The 17,972-nt window shown below is 60.4% G+C and overlaps 2 protein-coding genes across 2 annotated transcripts in view; one reads left to right on the top strand and one right to left on the bottom strand.

The window, feature by feature from the left end:
* LRP3 (LDL receptor related protein 3) overlaps window positions 1-1,154 on the top strand; it is an 11,680-nt gene extending 10,526 nt beyond the window's left edge. The window contains exons 6-7 of the mRNA XM_021700989.2: window positions 111-243; window positions 473-1,154. Of these exons, the coding sequence (XP_021556664.2) occupies window positions 111-243; window positions 473-1,051 (712 nt within the window). The 3' untranslated portion in view covers window positions 1,052-1,154. The remainder of the gene's footprint in view (window positions 1-110; window positions 244-472) is intronic.
* Window positions 1,155-2,338: 1,184 nt separating this feature from the next.
* Window positions 2,339-17,267, bottom strand: SLC7A10 (solute carrier family 7 member 10). Its single transcript, XM_021701067.1, has 11 exons — window positions 17,055-17,267; window positions 7,866-8,070; window positions 5,855-6,006; window positions 5,513-5,638; window positions 5,290-5,443; window positions 4,474-4,597; window positions 4,290-4,393; window positions 3,853-3,949; window positions 3,498-3,647; window positions 2,712-2,889; window positions 2,339-2,478 (listed from the first exon to the last, which is right to left on the bottom strand). The coding sequence occupies exons 1-11, from the start codon at window positions 17,203-17,205 to the stop codon at window positions 2,357-2,359; spliced, it is 1,563 nt and encodes a 520-aa protein (XP_021556742.1). The 5' UTR covers window positions 17,206-17,267; the 3' UTR covers window positions 2,339-2,356.
* Window positions 17,268-17,972: the final 705 nt, after the last annotated feature.

Below are 17,972 nucleotides of genomic sequence, written 5' to 3'. Positions count from 1 at the left end.
CGGGGGGGGGGGTGGCACCCGTGGGAGGCGGGCAGGGTGCGGACCCCGGCCAGCCCCGCCATGCTGCCCTCCTGCCCCCCCCCGACCCCCCCCCCCCCCGCTGTCTTCAGGGCCTTTGAGACCCAGATGACACGCCTGGAGGCTGAGTTTGTGCGGCGGGAGGCACCCCCATCCTACGGGCAGCTCATCGCCCAGGGCCTCATTCCGCCCGTGGAGGACTTCCCCGTCTACAGTGCATCCCAGGTGCGTGCCGGGGGTGGGTGTGGTGGGTAAGACCCCGGGGACCCAGGCTCCCACTTGGACCTCAGAGGACGGCCAGATGGGGAGACCAAGGGGCCAGGTCAGACTGCATGGCCCAAGGGTCGAGGGAGGCGGGGGGCGGTGGTGAGGCCACGGCCAGGTTGGGGGGAACAAGTTGGTCTCTTGGAGTCGCGCTGACCTCTGCCCCCTCCGCCACCACCCCGCCCTCCAGGCCTCGGTGCTACAGAACCTTCGCACAGCCATGCGCCGACAGATGCGTCGGCACGCCTCCCGCCGAGGGCCTTCCCGCCGCCGCCTCGGCCGCCTCTGGAACCGGCTCTTTCACCGGCCGCGGGCGCCGCGGGGACAGATCCCACTGCTGACGGCCGCACGCACCTCACAGACGGTGCTAGGTGACGGGCTCCTCCAGCCTGCATCAGGGACCACCCCGGAGCCCCCCGCACCCCTCACGGACACAGGCAGCCCCGCAGCAGCTGGGGATGGGCCCCCCCGAGGCCATGCGCCAGAAGTGGGACCCGCTGTGCCGCCCCCCTCTGGCCTGCGGGACCTGGAGGGCAGGCTGGTGGACAAGGACAGAAAAGCCGGCAGGGACCCTCGGGTGGACAGCCCGGCCCCTGTGGACATGCCTCGGGAGTCCTGCTCGACCCAGGACCCTCACCCCCCGGCTCCCACTGCCAGCAGCACCCTAGGCCCCCATCCAGCAGAGCCACTGGGTGTCTGCAGGAGTCCCCCACCGCCCTGCTCCCCAACGTTGGAGGCCAGTGACGATGAGGCCCTGCTGGTCTGCTGACCCGCCGGACATGCTGGTGACCGCCACAGCCCCGCTTTGTAACCAGGGAATACACAGTCATTTCTACCCTGCCTCCGCGTCCTTCTTTCTTAGAGAGAGGCTGCCCGGAAGCCCGGCTGCCAGCTTGCTGCCTCGGCACCCCTAGCCCTGGTGGGCATGGCGGGCGGGGGCTGTGGGGGCTGGAGCAAGGAGGCAGGTGGAGTCAGGAGCCCCGCGGCAGGCACCCTGGGGTCTCACACTCCCTCCCCCTCCTCCGTTCTGGGAATCCATCTCCAGGGAGCAGGAGGGCTAGGGCAGGGCTCTCTGGAGAGTTGTCTGTGGCTTCGCACTTCATTCGCCCTCTGGGGCACCAGAGCTGTGCCGGACTGAACAGAACCACGGGTGTGACGGACCTAGTCCGTGGAGGGCCCTCTGTCAATGCTCAGCCCTCCTCCAGTCCTCCCACCCAGCCCAGAGGAGGGGCAAGGAGGCTTCTGCCCTCATCCTCATGCCTGTGGTGTCAGCGTGGGCCTGGCCAGGCAGGCTCCCTTTGCCCTTTGCCCTGTGGCTGAGGGGTTAATCTCCTGGGCATGAGGGCAGGGCTGAGAATGAGGGCACAGGTCTCTTGCAGGCTCTGAGGCCCCCCGGGAGATGCTGCTGGATGCTTTCTCGGGGGACAGTGGCCGAGCACCAACTGACAGTGGCCAAATCCGTCCCATCCTGTCTCAGGCTCTTAGTTTCCCCCTGTAAACCAGGGTGAGGCCACGGGCTCCCAAGTCCGGATACTCACTCCATGGAGATTTATGGGAAAAAAAAAAGGCAGTTCCCGCAGAAATGCCTGGGCCCTCCTGGGTGGCTGAGCCTTGGGCTGGCATTGTGGGTCCCGGGGAGGTGTCTCCCGATCCCAGTGTCCCTTTGGGGTAAGGCTGGCTCTGGACCCCAGAGGGAGAGACGGAGTGCCCGGCTCAAGAGGCAGAGCCCCCAAACGCCAAAGGCCTCCTCCAGAGCCTGCGGGGGCACCTTCCGCAGCCAGCACCACGCGAGCCCCGCCGAGTGATGCCCACCAGGGACTCACCTGAGACAAGCACACCACCCACCAGCCCTGTTTTATTCATAGACCTTTTCAGGAAAAGCCAGTGGGGCAGTGCTGACGGGGAGCCCACATCTGCAGGGCTCCCTCGGCTGAGGCCTCCAAGAGTCAGATCTCTTTTTTCTCCAGGACAAAACAAAACAAAACAAAAAAACCCCCAAAACTTATTTTGCAAAAACACCTCCTCAATAAACAACATGTAAACAGAAACAGCTGCTTCAGGCTCCACGAATATCTCACTGTGTTTTCAAGGGTTTGTCCGTGGCGGGCAGCGGGCAGGGGCCATTTTCCTCCTCCTCGGGGGCACCCTGGGGGTAGACCACGAAACACAGCTCCTGGCCCCAGCGTGTCATGGACTCTGAGGACAGACGGACAAACAGATAGACCCTGGGTCTGACCCTGTGGGGCAGGGGTCCTCAGGGAGCTGCTCCCTTCGGGTGGATCCTGGACACTGGGGCCACCTACTGGGGACACTTCCGGTGGCGGCCGGACCCTGTTGCCACCGCTGCTGAGGGGAGGCCCTGCTCCAGGCCGAGCCCCTAAGAGGGTTGCATTCCCAGGCCTGCCACCGCGGGGAGGCTGCCGGCTCACCTGTGAGTCTGTGCACACACTTTGGTTTGCTTCTCCAGAACACCCCCAGGAAGAAAACAGGCACCCCTGTGAGGATGATGATCACGCCGACCCCACACACCATGGGCTCCGAGATGAAGCTGAAGACCAGCAGGAATGCCCAGAAAACCAAGTACGCCACAGGGACCAGGAGGTTCACCTGGGGGAGAGCCAGCGGGAGTGCCAATGGCACCCCCACCCCGGGGGGTCCGAGGTTCTTCCCACCCGCTCCTGGGAGCTTGAGGCGTGAGGGCCCCCGCTCTGGCAGCCGCCCAACATGCTGGAAGCCAGCTCAGGGGATGGCCGGGGTGCCAAAGGGTTGAGGATTTGTAAAAGTTTCAGTGGCTCTGAGCTGCCCACAGCAATGATGTGGATGTTTGCATTTGGTTGGAGGTCCCTCTCTCTCTCTTTTTTGGTGTTTCACTTTTTAAGGCACTGAGCATTTCTCCAGCTCCAGCATTTATATGCACACAGAATATTTGCATTTAGCTTGGGTTAAGCTCTTGCGTCCCTGTGCGCGCTCCTGGGATTCCGTGTGACCAGGAGCAAGCACCGGAGCCTTACTTTCCTGTTTGTAAACTGGGAGTATTCACACCCCGTGGGGCTGTTGTGAGGGCCAAATCCGTCAGTGCACATAGAGCCCCGAGCAGGGCCCAGCACGTGGCCAAAACCAGAATCCCGGTCGCTGTCATCACCTGCCCCCGGTGCCCAAATGACCGAAGGGGTGGCTCGATAGCGTGGGCCAGCCCATCCACTCCCAGGCCTCACCTTGATGGGCCTGTGCAGCGCCGGCCGCCTCCAGCGCAGCACGAGCAAGCCCAGGATGGTGACGCCGTAGCAGAGGTAGTTGATGAAGGACACGTAGTTGATGAGCGTGTATGTGTCTCCCACAAGCATGATGACCGCTGTGGCCCCGCACTGGGAGAGGACTGGGCTGAGGGTGGCCTCCCACCTGCCTCCATCGGCCCTGGGCCTGCCAGCTCAGGCCAGGAGGTCGATGAGCCCCGGCCCTTCCCGCTCCCTCTGTGGGCTGCCCCCTAGGGCCAGGACAAATCCCCACCATTCCCCACGTTGCTGGGTGGCCCCGGCTCCCCTCCCTGCCGGCCTTGGCCCCACAACTTACACAGACAAGGAGGGCAGGGATCGGGGTGCAGCGTCTGACATGGATCATGGCCAGCAGGCTGGGCAGGTGCCCCTCTCGGGCCCCAGAGAAGCACAATCTGGGACAGAGATGGGTGGGGGCCATGAGCCCGGCCGCTGGCCTCCTACCGACCAGATCCTGGACCACAGCTGCAGACCTGATATCCCTCTTGAGCTGTCATCTCTGACCCCTGCTCCGGGCCCCGGCAGCCCCATGGTGCAGTTCTTCCCTGTCTCGCCCCGCCTCCCTTTTGCTTTCTGGACCTCAGAGTTGGGGTCCGACTCCTGTTACTGGGGAGTTCATTGTCCCAGTTTCAGGTGGGACCCACCGGGCAGGATTTGACTTCCTCTGGCCCCTGGCACTGATCACACACACCTGCCTTGCCTCACCTTGACCAACCCCCTCCCCAATCCAGTCACCTGGAGGAGGTGAACAGGTAGCCATTGATCCCTCCAAAAGTGGAAAGTGCCACGGAGACGGGCATGACCCAAGAAAAGTAGCCCAGCAGCTTCTCCCCGAAGGTCTGAGTGGGCACAGAAGAGAGGTGACACGTGAGGCAGGGCGGGGTGGGCAGGAGCCAGGCACACGTGGGACCCCACTCACCACGGCCACCGCGTTAGAGGCCAGCAGCTCCTGGGGGGACATGGCAGTGAAGTAGGCGATGTTGGTGAAGGTGTACACAAAGGTCACCAGCGGGATGGAGATGACAATGGCACGAGGTAGGTTCCTGGGGGCAGCGGTGGAGTGTGTCAGCCTCAGCCCCGGGGGCTGGGGGTGGGGCCCAGGGGACCCAGCAAGGGAGCAGTCTGAGTCTCTCTCCCCCGGGTCTGGGTCCGTTGGGGGCCTTGGGACAGGGAAAGGGGCAGCACTGCTGTCCCCCTGCCGCCCCCCAGCCCCACCCTGGGCTACATCAAACCCGGAGGAGCAGGTCTAATGTCGGCGCTAAAGAGAAAAGTGCATACGGCCAAACTCAGCCTTGAAAATCCTCGAAAATCCTTGAGAAGTGCCCCTGGGGCCCAATGCATTGACCTGGGGTGCCCGTGGGACGCCCTATCAGCCCCAGCCCCAGTTGCCAACTGTTCACTGCTGGGACCCCTGGCTGAGCTCCAGATGGAGCTATTGGCTTCCTCCGTAGGGACCACGTTGTGCGCACACGTATCCATTTTGGCCAAAGGCAAACAGCTGGATGCATTGACGGGGGACAATGATGCTCAGTGTTTCTGAGGCCCAGCGAGGGGCCACGACCCGCCCACAGCCACGCAGTGCCGGGCCAGGTTGGGGTACAGGTGTCCCAGCAGCAGTACCGTCAGGCGGATGAGCGGGCTGAGCCCCAGGATGCAGGGGGTCTGTGCAGGGAGGCTGCCTCTCCCACCGCTGCACCCCTCTCCTTCCCAGGGCCTGGCCGGGCATCCCACTCACTTTCGGGGGTCGACCAGCTCCTCAGTGACATAGTTGAGGAAGTTCCAGCCGCTGAAGGCAAAGGAGCCCTGGAGGAAGGCCAGGGCCAGGTGACCCACGGAGGGTGTCATCCAGAAGTCAAAAGCATTGCTGGGCCTCAGCTCCTCGAAGTGTCCTGGGGGTCCAGAGGTCAAGGGTCAAAGTTGTCACTGAAGCCCTGTGCACGGCCCCACCCTGGCCCTACCTTGGAAGATCTGGACGAAGCCCACGCCAATGATGAGGGACAGGGCCAGCAGCTTCCCGCCAGTGAAGACGTCCTGGATGCGCGTGGCCCAGCGCACACTGGAACTGTTCACCCACGTCAGGAGCACTGGGGAGGAAAAGAGAGAGGGCGGGTGGGCCACAGCCAAGTCCGGCCCAGGCTGCAGGAGGGTGGCATCCCGCCCAGCAGCCAGAGCGCAAGCAGCCCACCCCCTGAGGCTGAGCTCCCAGGGGGCCGGCAGCTGGAGGGGAACCCCCCCCGACACACACAGTCCTCCCACCCGGGGGGCAGCGAGCTGGGTGTGGGTCCAGGGTGGGCACTCACTCAGGCAGGCCATGGAGAGTGCGCGGGAGGCGGCGGCTGGGGGGATGCAGTTGGGGAACACGGGCTGCAGCACGTAGTTCGAGAAGGTCATGGAGATGACAGCCAGGCTGGTTGGGTACATGATGAGGACCGCACTCCAGAGAAGCAGGAAGCTGGAATGAGGGAGGGCCCGACTGGCACAGGGGGGCATCCCGCACCCTGCCGATGCGCCAGAAGGCAGGGCCGGGGCTGTTGGGGGTCTCTGCTCTAATAACGGACTTTTGCAACAGAGACGGCATTCTGCACGGTTAAGCAGCCCCAGGCTGCCCTTGGGCAGGTGTCGAGAAGGACTGGGGAACCAACCACCTTTCTAACAGCCGTCTAGCTCTGGCCACAGGCTGTTTCCCGAGCTGGGGCAGGCTGTCCCAGGACCTTCGGTTATGGCTCCAGCTGGAGTTCTCAGCAGAGCATGGCTGCAGGGAGCTGGCGCTGAGCTGTGACCCCTGAGGGACAGGACCTTGCGTGCGAGGAGCCCTGGCCAGGGTTAGGGAGCGATTTATGTCCTGTCTGCCTGAATATTGCCACTGCAGTGTGTCCCCATGGGAGTAGGGGCTCTGCTCAAGGTTGTGAGGCCCAACCTCTTCCCAGGGGTTCTCCCTGCACCCGGGGAGCTCCTAGACTTTGAGGGTGGGGACAGCTGCATCCAGGGACACCAATGACCTCTGGACTACCATGCTTGGTAGACTCCTCTTGGTCCTCTCCTTTATTCCGAGGCCTAACCCTGGCTCCCTTCTGCCAACCCTAGAAGTTAGGCATGCCTGGGGTCAGGCCTTGGGCCCTCCCCTCCCTCTCACTTCCTTCTCGAGTATTCTCTTAACCATACAGCCCGATTTTTCTGCTTTCTCAGGTCCCAGTCCCCTTTGAGGACGCTCCCCCCAGAGCAGAGCATCCATGGACACACCTGCAGGGTCCCATCCACCGCTACCCTGTTAAAGACCCTGCACCACATCCCTCAGAACCAAATTTTGTATACTTTGGCCTAGACTTTTCCTCTGAGCTCCAGACACCCTCCCACCCAGACCAGACTAGACCATCTCCCCAGATATGCCACAGACCCCATCAGCATGGCAACCCTACCCCAAAACCCTCCCTGAAACTGCCATCCGTGGAGTCTATCCAATGGGAAAGCAGCTGTCACCTCCTCTCCCTCATACTACACTGGACACCATGTCCTCTGGATGATTCTGGGATCTTCCTATACCTTTATTCAGGCCCTCGGCATGGCTCAACTGGATAATTGCAATAGCTCTGGTCCCCCATTGTGCCCCCAGGCAGCCCCAGCACCTCCAAACCCTGGCACCTACCATGGATGTGACCTGCCTCTGACCACACCAGATAGACCGGGCTTGCCCTCCAAGCCTTGGTGCAAACGTGGTTTTTCCTGGAAGCCTTCCCTAGGTGGTAGCACCCCATTCTCTTGGCCGCTGGGCCATTGTCTCTCACGCACACCCTCAAAGCAAGGATCCTCTAGGTCTTTATTAAGTGCAGAGGGGCTCTCTCCCTTCAGCACTGTGGACAATTTGAGGACAGAGATGGATCTTTTTATACCTGGTCCTCAACACACGGTAGGTGCTCAGGTAATGTTTATTGGTGAATAAAAGCATGCCAGGGGGCTATGTAAAGGGGCACTCTTGCAGGGCACTGGCAGGAATTTTATGCACCTCCCCCCCCACACACATGTGGGTTTACTAATCAAGGCTGCCCTTGCCTTGTTGTGAGCATCACCCAGGTGGGGAGTAGGCTTAAAGAAACATTTAGAAGGAAGCACAGAGAGGTCAAGGGGCCAGCCGGAGTGTCCTGCCCACCCTGGCCTTGGAAGGCTACCCAACACCTCCACCCTCTTTCCTCCATCCACCCCATGACCTCCCTGAGATGTGAGAAAAAGAAGGAATCGAAGTCCAGGACCCAAGTGACCCTCCATTCCAGATTGTCGTCCCCTCCCCTACCGACCCCGCTGGTGCCCCACACTCACCCAGCCAGGCCCCCGAAGATCTCAGTGACGTAGGCGTAGTCCCCGCCAGACTTGGGGATGGCAACTCCCAGCTCCGCGTAGCAGAGGGAGCCCAGGGCAGTGACACCTCCACCCAGGACCCAGACGAAGAGGGCCAGACCCACAGAGCCGGAGTGCTCCAGGACCCCCTTGGGGGAGATGAAGATGCCCGAGCCGATGATGTTTCCTGGGGCGGGGTGGGGCGGGAGATGGGGAGGCATCAGGTCTTGGGCCCCCTTAGGCAGCCCAGCCTTCTCCTCAGGCTCCCAGATGCTACAGCGCGGAAGAGAACCCAGGCTGCTCCCTGGAGGAGGCGGCGAGGGGAGATGGGCCTGCAGGCAGGTGGATGCCACTAGGGGCCTCAGACCCTGCAAATCCCACTCTGGGCTCATTATCTCCCCATTCCCCTGGCATGGGAAGTGACACCTTATCCACCCAATTCAGGAGAGGAGTCCTGTTCTGAGTTCTTCTGTCCCCTGCTTGCTCCCACCGGGCGGGAGGGGGCTCAGCTGCTCAGGAACCTGCTTCCTGGGCTCCTCCCTGACCTAGAACCCAGACTGCAGACACAGACTCTGAAGGCACCTTGTTTTCTGGCACCGTTGAAATATTTCAGGTCCTGGGCAAGGGCCGGTGGGGTGAGGGAGAGGAAGCGGTGCATTTTCAGGGCTGGGGGTAGGTCAGCAGGCATCACGGAAGGAATGGGGTGGGCAATGGCAGGCTGGCAGAGACTTGGCCAGCCCCGGGTCTGGAGAAGACTGCCTCTCTCCTTGAGACAGCCCGGTGGATGCCAGGAGCACAGTGGGAAACCCCAGCTGGGGCTCAGGTCACCTCTCAAGTTCTGCCTGTACAAGAGGTTTTTGTGAGGCTTCAGCAAGATACCATATAGGAAGCCCTCCGCTCATTCACAGCTGTATCCAGATGTACTTGGCATCTTTGCGTGATTCTGCGTATGTCTGCAGCCGCACCTGCTCTCCCTCACCTCCATCCCCCAGCACATAGTAGGTGTTTAATACACATCTGTCGAGTAAACTAAATGGGTGCATAAACGGCCTGATGTCCAAAGCGGTACTGATGTCCTGACATGAAAGACTGATTTCCTCATCTGTGAAGTGGCGGCAGCCATCTCTAGTCCACTCTCCTGGAAAGGCACTGCAAGGAGGAGGAGGAGGGTGGTCAGCCTCTGAGGCTCAGACGTGAAGGGAGTGGTCACCGAAGACCTGCCCTGTCCTTGGGCTGACTCGGAGACTCGCGGAGCGTGGCGTGTGTTAGGGGGTGCTCTGTTGACTCACAGTGTCTGGGAGTGCTCAATCCGAATGCTCACAGGGCCAAGCTGTGGTCTGCAGAGTAGGTTCTCAGGGTGAGCAAGACTCTGAGTGCTCACTGAGCTGTGAGCTCCCTGGCAGTTAGGGCAAAAAGGGCAATGTTCTGGGTGACCTGGACCTCACCATCTGAGCACACAAATTAGGTCGCATCATTGGTGGTTTGCACAAGGACCTGCCCATGAGGAAAAATCCCAGAATGCACAAGGCCCCATGAATAAAAAAGCGCTCAGTCTCTCGACAGGATGACCCTACCTGCCAGGTCCTGCGGGAGAGTGCACACCCATCGAGGCAGAGCCTGCCTGCTCCACCTGCCAGGCCCACAGGCGGGTCTGGCCAAGGACACAGCTGTGGCTGCCAATCTGCATGCATTCCTTGTCCACGGTGCTACCCCCCACCCCGCCCCCGGCCGACACAGATTTCCAGTCTGGACGGCCACGGTGCCCCACTTGGTTTTCCAGTCACATCCCAGGAGCCCTAAATACATCCAGATAAGGACGAAAGAATTCCTGTCCCCCAACCCCCAGAGGTAAGCTGAGCCCTCAGCCTGCTTCCAGTGGGGAAAGGGGCCACCTCCCTTATCTACCCTGGGGGCCTGGGGCCTGGCTCAGCTTTCTAAAGGGTCTTTGAGTTCGCTCTATCCTGCAGCGTAGCCTCTGTTCTCAGGGCTTGGTGGAGTGGGATTTGCCAAAAGCCAGTGAGGTTGGAAGCCAGCGGGGGCTGGGTGGCCTTGGAAGGAGCTGGGTGCATTCAGGCTGGGAGCATCCAGGGACCTGAGCAACCCAGCCCATGGGACCCCAGCACTCTATGCGGTTCAGCATGGCGGGGCCTCGTGGGCATAGCCCTTGGGGAAGTCACCTAGCCTCTTGTCCTCCCAGGTTGGGGTCTGAAAGGGACGTGTCACTAGCCTGTGCCCGGAGGCTGGAGACTCCGATGCTGGCACTGGGGGATGGGCCAGGGGATCACGATTGTGTGGACACATGGCCTCAGCCTACGGCGCAGGGCTTCTTTCTCCCACGCGGCTGAAAGGGCCTCTCTTTCTGGACCTGGACGACCTCTAGCATCTGTCCCAGGTTTATGCTGGAAGGTGGAGGAAAACCCCACTGAGGTCCACTGGCTGCTCTGCGGACCATGTGGGCTGGGTGGGGCTCTGCAAGGAGCCAAAGTGGCCAGGGGCTAGGGTGAGTGGCAGAGGACGGGGAGGGGGGGACGCTGGGGATGGGGGTGGGGGCCTCCGGCGTCTGAATGATTACAGGAGGTCTGGAGGAGGGACCACGGAGCTGTAACGGGTACGGCGGCGGGGGGTGCCTGCCCAGCCCTCCTGGTAGTGGTGGGCTCAGGCCCCCCTTCTCAGCCCTCGTGTTCAGGTCCAGCAGAATCAGCCCTGCTGGATTCAGGACACAGCAGTGGACAAGCCCAGCCCTTGGGGGGACCTGCTTTGGAGGAAGAGGGGGAGGGGCAGGAACTAGGGAACAGGGATGGGCTAGGAGATACTACTGAGTGCCCGGTGAGGTGTCTGACGACAGTGGGCTGGGGAAATGCAGATTCCAAGGCCTCCACAGTCCCATCCGCCCCGTGGCTGGGAGGCTCTGTGGTCCTTGCGGGTCCTTGGCGGCAGGGCCAGAGCTACCGTACAGGTGGGTGAGGAGGTGAGCCCCCCCACCGGGAGGCCCCCTTTCGGTCTCCTCCCGCCCCTCTGCCCTCCGCGCATTCTGGGTGGTTCTTTATCACATTAAGATGTTTGGGCTGATGGGGCTTACTCGGCTCCGCAGAGGGACAAAGAAAGGGCCATTGTTCTCCTGGTTGTTGCGGTGTGCACTGACCTATTTCTGGGAGGCAGTGGCTGACCAGGGAGGTCCCAAGGGTGGACGGTGGAGGTCATGTCAGTGGAAGGAACCAGCTGCCCTTGGTGCGTGTGGGGGGGAAAGTGCAGTCTGATTTTGGGGGGTGGTGGGCAGGGAGGTCCTGTCAGGCCAGGCTGCCGGCACCACCCGTCATCGCTAGAAACACTTTGGGGAGTCAGCTGTGTGACCTCAGGCCAGCGCTGCCCTTCTGGGCCTCAGTTTCCCCTTTTGCGAGGTAGGGCCACTGAGCTAGGGGGCAGCAGAGGGCTGGTTCAACCCTGATTTCGGCAGAGGCCCTGCTGGGCAGGGCAGACACATTCTGCGCCTCTCTCTGCACGGGCCTAAGGAAACACAGTCTGCTCATGGGCCCCTGGCCCCCACGGTGGCAGGTCTCTCCTCAGCTCACCAGATTCCCAGAAGCTGCATCACCTCCAGGAAGCCCTCCCTGACCTCCCACCTTGGCCCACTCCCATGGTACCTAGAGGATGGCGAGGAAGGGATTCTTTATTTGCCACCCTGCATGGGTCATGCATTCAGAGGGCCGGGTCTGGGCCCTGGCCTGCTGTGATGAGGAACCTGAGGTCCCCAAAGGACAGAGAACCCACAGGGCCTAAGTCATCTAAGTCTTGCCTATCTGTGCCTCTTTTAGCTAGCAGGCCCACAATGGGGATTCTTCCTGTCACACTGGCCTGCTGGCCTGAGAACAGCTCTGGGACTCCCGGCTCTGATCAGGGGCTGGCCATCGGCCAGGCCTTCTTCCTCTGCTCTGGGCAACGAGTCCCAGCACCTCCCCATTAGGATATGACCCATGAGGCCTCTGGAAAAGAGCTCCAAATTCCCATCAGTCGGTCCCTGAGGCCACAGACAGCAGTGCTAGTTGAGAATCCCTAGATCTGGGTTCGAATCCCAGATGCCTCATGGTGGGGGCAGGGGTGGGGTGCTGTGGACCACATACTTCGCCTATCTGTGAAGTGGGGAGATGAGGCAGTGACGCGGGTGTGCTCCCACCCTGCCTGGTACATCAGAGGCCCCAGGAAGTGCTTACGAATCTCACTATTGTCATCTACCTTGGAGGTACCCCAGGCCACCCAATGTGGCCTTGGGAGACCTGACCCCCAAGGGACCTCAATATGCTGGGGTCAGTGGCCAGAGCTCTGCTTTGGGGGCCCTGCTGTCCGCTGGGTGAAGCCCATGCCTCCAAACACACGAGTGTCCTTAATGAGCATGTGTCGGGCACCCCTCTGAGGAGACAGAAGTGCCCTTTGAGGTTGTTGGCCGAACTCCAGGGAGGTGAGTGGGGATGCCTCCGGGACATGTCTGGAATTGCCCATTGGCCCGCGGGCACCTCCGGCCTAACCCACGTTCCCTTCAAGAGAGGGACGAGCACAAGTGTGGAGCTCTCTCTGCCTGGCTCAGCCCAGCCCGGTCCGCCTAGTAAACTTCGCCTGTGCCCAGCCTCCGGGCTGAGTCAAGGTCATCGATGAGCTCCACTCCGCTGGATCTAACCGTCCACCCCTAGACTGCATCTTGCCTGCCTCATCAATGGCATTTGGCAGGTTAAGCCCTTCCTCCACACTCAGCCTCCTGGCCCTCCTCCCACCTTGCTGGCTTCTCCTTCTGGACGCCTCTGCTGGTCTTTCTCTTTCCTGACTTCCAGATGTTGAGTGCCCATGGTGCAGTCCTGGGGCTTCTGCCCCTTTCCTTCTACACTTCCTCCCTTGGAGACCTCATCCAGTCCTCCAGCTTCTGTTGGCAACCCCCAAATTTATATGCCTAGCATGGACCTTTTCCCTAAGCTAAACCTGGATACCCAACTAATTACTCAACAAATACGCATCTCAAATTTCACATGTTCAAAATGAGATCCCTGACTTTCATCCCCTTGGCCCCCAGACCTACTCCTCTCAGTCTTTCTGGATCAATAAACAGCAAACCGGGCTCCCAGAGGCTCAGGCCCAAACCTGGGGTCACCCCTGACTCTTCTCTTTCTCCCACACCTCACACCCAGTTCATCACAAATCCTTTGGCTCCATCTTCCAAACACATCCAGAACTGAACCTCCCCTCGGCACCTCACTGCCACCACCCTGCTCTGAGCCATCATTGTCTCTTAATGCAAGTGACTCAAGTACCCTCTTGACCAGGCTTCCTGCTTCTACCCTTGCTGCCCACAGCTTCTTCTCCATAGTGAGCCCCATCCCATGCCATCCCATATCCTATCCCATAGCATCATCCTGTCCCTCATCGCGTCCATCTAATCTTGCCTCATGCCATCCTGTCTGTTCCTGTCCTATCCCAACCCTCTTTTGCTCAAAGCCCTCTCCCATCTTGCAAAGAGAAAAAGACAAATTTCTCACTGCAGTCGGCAAGGCCGACAAACTGGGCCCCATCCCACTCCTGACTCATCTCCTACCTACCATCCTCCCCACCCCCATCTTAATTTTTTCACCTTAGCACTTGTCATTATCCATTGGCTAAACATTTAGCTATTTATCATTTGCTCTTTGACTCCCATGCTGGGACATCAGGTCCAAGAGGACAGGGCTTTTGTCTGTCCTCTTCCCTGTTGTGTCTCAAGCACCCAGAACAGTGCCTGGCACGGTTCCGCACCTAACTGTTGAATCGATGAATGAGTATGTCCAGTGCTGGCGGGCCCCCACCCTTGTAGCCAGAGCGGCCTCGGCCCCCATCACCGAGGACATCTGCCTCTGGGCTGGCTGCAGCCTCAGTCTGTTTCCCCGTCTGTAGATCAGGGCTGTGAGACACAGACAAGGTGTTTCTGGTTTTATGTCTCCCCAGGGTCCCTATGAGGAGGGGTTGAGCTTGTGGGCAGAGCTATCCTCTGAGCAGCCCAGCTACCTCTGGCTCTGGAGACAACAGAGAGGGGCCTGCCCATCCTTGGATGAGCAGGGATTGGCTCCTAAGGAGATGGGGTTCATGAAGCAGACCTCTGAGTCCCTGAACATACTTGAGCCTGACACACGAACACCAGCATAGGTGGGGTACCCGAGTCGAGGGGAGAGAGTGGAGGACAGGACAGCCTGGTCAGCAGATCCAGGGTGATTCCCACTCTGCTGGACCTGGGCACACCCATTCCTTGGGTGTGGATTGGGAGAGGGAGCTAGAGGGGGGCCCTGAGTCAGGACGAGAGATTCTGTACATACAGCCCTGGGTGGGGGTGGGAGTCAGGGGAGATTCCTTTGTCCCTTTGTTTGTTCATCCATCCATGGTCGAGTGGGGAGCTCGGTCAATCCCAACCTTCCCGCATTGAGGGCTCTGAATCTGGCCCCAAGTTTGCCCAGCACCAGAACAGTATGAGGAAGGGCACTGAATTGCAAGATTGGGTTCAAATCTAGTTCCACATCCCAAGTCTACTGCTTGCAGAAGTGTCATTTAACTTCCAACCTCAGTTTTTTATGTCTGTAGAATGGGTATAAACACTCTCATCTTGCCAGATGGGCAGGAGAATCAAATGAGATAAAGGGAGAACATGATTTCTTAATGTAATAAGAGGTGTTTTTCAGAAGAGGTATTAGATGCAGCGGTGTCTTACAGAACTCCTGACCAGCTGACTCCTTCCCCCACCAGGCCGGGCTGTTCTGCTCCAGGTGTGCCGGCTGGGGCCAGCAGGTGCTATCCTAAACACACTTCCGGTGGAGTCTTCCTCCAGCCCAAAGCCCTTCCATATCGTTCCATTCCGGAGAGCCCCACGCCTTGGCCTGGGACGAGGCAGAGGGTACAAGGAAAGAGAATTATAGGATCTTCTGGGAGGGGCTATTTGAAGTTTTGGAGATAGCAAGCGCAGGAGCTCGTAAGAAACAAGAAAGATGGTGGAGTCAAATATAAAGTCCTCAAGGCTTTTAAAGTTAAAACATGACACTTTGGAGACATTTTTTTACTTTGGTTTCCCCGGGGCAGGAAGTTGGGGTAAGATATGGGAGCTGGCCTCTGCAGAACAGCGCATGGGGAGGGGGCAGGGCCTCCAGGGCATCAGGTGGGAAGGACAGTGCAGACCCTGACTCAACCCACAGAGGCTTCCTCCCGAATCTCCTGTCCCCTCTGGGCCACATCCATTCTCCCCTTGTCTGTCTCCTGCCTGCTGGAATCCTTCAAAACTCCCTAAGCAGGGTCGTTGGACCACCACTGAGGGTCCTGTGCTGGGGTCAGGTCTTCTGGGTTCCCTTCCTGAGTCTGCCACCCTCGGCCAAGCCACCTCTTATCCCTGCTCAGCCTTCAAGATCTGGAGGCCAAGTGTGCGGTGGACCTGGAAGAACAGGAAAGGGCTGAAGAGTTGGGGTGCGGCAAGGACCGAGCTGGGATGCACGGGACTATTCTTACAGAGTCTGTCCTGCAGACCGCACGTGATGGAGGAGCTAGCCTCCTCCACGCCCACCGCCACCACCGGGGCTCTCTTTCCCAGGAGAGAGGAGCCAGCAGCCTCCACCTGACCTGAAGAAGATGGGATATGGGAGGAGGCAAAGTAGGAATACAGCTCAATGATGGCTGCTTAGCCAAGGCAGCCCAGGAAGAACTGTGTCTCTCCCTGCACCTAGCAGTCTCCGTAGCTGGCTCCAGACACGGCCAGCCTCTTGACTTCATGGTCCATCCATCATGTGTGGGCTTCTCCTTCCTCGGGGGACAGATCCTGGAGAGGGTGTGGGCCAGGGCAAGACTCTAACCGGTATCCCGGCCAAATCCCTGGACCCAGCCCTTCCTCCCAGCAGATAGTGGAGCAGGGATGTCCTAGGCCAAGAAGGTCGCAGGAGCTGCTCCTGGAAGACTCCATTCCAGGGGCAAGTGGGTGAGACGGGGGAGCTACCTGCACAGGGTTTGTGTTCTGGGGCAACTTTCAGTGTGAGGGTGGGGATGGCCAAGAGCCAGATCCCGGCCTCAGTTCAGGAGCTCTCAGTGTGGGGACAGAGGAGGAGGAGGTGAAGACTCCAATCTGCCCTCCTGAGCCTCCAACTTTCTCCATCACCAGGGGTCAGAGGATGGGTGGGCAGTGGGTGCACAAGGAGATCCTACTGGCTGGTGAGGGGAAGACCTGGCAAGCAATAGAATAAAGCAGTCCAGACCTCTGGCATTCATCTGCCCAGTCTGTGTCTCCTGGGACACAGGGGTTGGAACAGACCACTCCCAGGAGGGTCTCTGAGCACTTGGTATGGACACAGGTCCACAGATGACCTAGTTCCTGAGGAGTCAGCATTCATGACTTGGGCCTTGTCCCCTGAGCCCTCTGCTGACCCAGAAGTCCCTATACGGGGGCAAGACACATGGACCCATTCTCAGGTGGGGAAGATGGCACCAGAGGATGTGAATGCCTGTTGGGATCCCAGCCCAGGAAGCAGGTGGCTTTTCTGCTGGCTTGGCATGCCCACCCCATGGCCGGCTTCCCCAGTCACTGACTGGTCCACCCTCTCCCCAGGGTCCTGCCACCAAACTCTGCAATAATTATATACTCTGAACCTAGTTCCCCCTCTGGGCTGGCTCTACCTGTCCAGTGTCCCCACAGAATCTCCTGCTTTGGAAGAATAAATCACCCACACTGCATGGCTCCTGGATCCTATACACATAGTAGAGACTGGAGCCACAGCCCAGAACTTGGAGCCTTAACCTGGGCCAGCCTATCCAGTCCCCATACTTACAGGGCTCCTGCACTCCAGGCAGGATGATAGGGACCTCCCTTTCACAGATGAGAAAACTGAGCGCAATTTGCCTTGCTGAAACCGGCAGCAAAGTAAAGGCAGCCAGGGGGATTCCAGCGGTGGATGGGACGGGCACCTCCCTCAGGTGCAGAACTTCGGGGCGCCTGGGGAGGTGGGAACAAGAAGCCCTACTGCCCCTGTGTGAGGGGAGACACCCGTAGGTGCTCCGGGCATCCCCTCACGTGCCCCACAGTCGCAGATGGTAGGAGCGCCCGCAGCGGGGTGCCCCTTGTTTCGGGCAGCAGTGCACCCCAAGCCTTTGGCCCTGCCACCCCAGGCACCCGCCCGCCGCGGCCCCTCTCACCGATGATGATGGTGCAGGCGCTCACCAGCCCGATCTCCTTCTTGAGCGCCACCCGCTCCGAGGCGCCGGGGCCGGGTCCCGGGCCGGGGGAGGGCGAGGGTGCAGGGCCGGGGTTCCCGCGCCCGCTCGGCTGCTGCGTGTGGCCGGCCATGTCGCTGTCCCGCCGCGTCCCCGCTCCCTGCGCTGCCCAGTCTGTCCGACCGGCCGCCGGTCCGTCGGTCCGTCCGTCTGTCGGTGCGCTCACACGCCTTCGCAGCCCGGACAGCGCCCACAGGCGGGCGCATGCGCTGGCGCGGGGCCCGGGCGCTGGGCCCCCGGGCTGCGGGGGCCAGGGAGGGGCGGAAGGAGGACCGGCTGGCAGGCCCCCTCCCCCACCTTCCTTAAAGGGAACTGCCCCCACCCCCGCTGCCTGGGAAGGAAGGAGAGGACTTGGGGCAGACCTAGGAAGAACTTTCTAGCTGGACGAAGGAAGAGGCCCTCCCACTGCCTGAGTTACATCTAGTCGCGGGGTGGAGGTGGGGGAGCAGAGCTCAAAGGCAAGACTGTCCCTGCCCGCAAGGAGACTGAGGAAGCCGGCAAGAATAATAGCTGTCTGTGTACTGGGACCCTCTGCGCGCTAGCGCTTCCATACTCCTTAAATCCTGGCACGGACCCCGAGTGTGGCCTGCGGACAGAAGGGCGGAGGTTGGCTCCGTTCTACAGGTGGAAGTTGAGCCCCAGAGATCCGTAAGGAGGATCACAGAGCTAGTGGCAGGGCCCAGACGCAAACCCTTTCTGAAGCCTCCTTGGTTTCCAGACGGTGATGGCGGGTGTGAGATATCGCTCTAGGAGGGGTGCGTCCAGGAAGCCCCCGGAGGGGGTCAGGAGGCCCTAAGCACCCGCCATCAAAAGTCTGGCCGCTAACCCCTCATCCAGAGC

The sequence above is a fragment of the Neomonachus schauinslandi genome, chromosome 16, assembly GCF_002201575.2.
Source record: "Neomonachus schauinslandi chromosome 16, ASM220157v2, whole genome shotgun sequence".
In the NCBI taxonomy this organism is placed as follows: Eukaryota; Metazoa; Chordata; class Mammalia; order Carnivora; family Phocidae; genus Neomonachus; species Neomonachus schauinslandi.
Note: the sequence above shows the minus strand (reverse complement) of the source record. Positions and strands in the feature narration are given on the sequence as shown.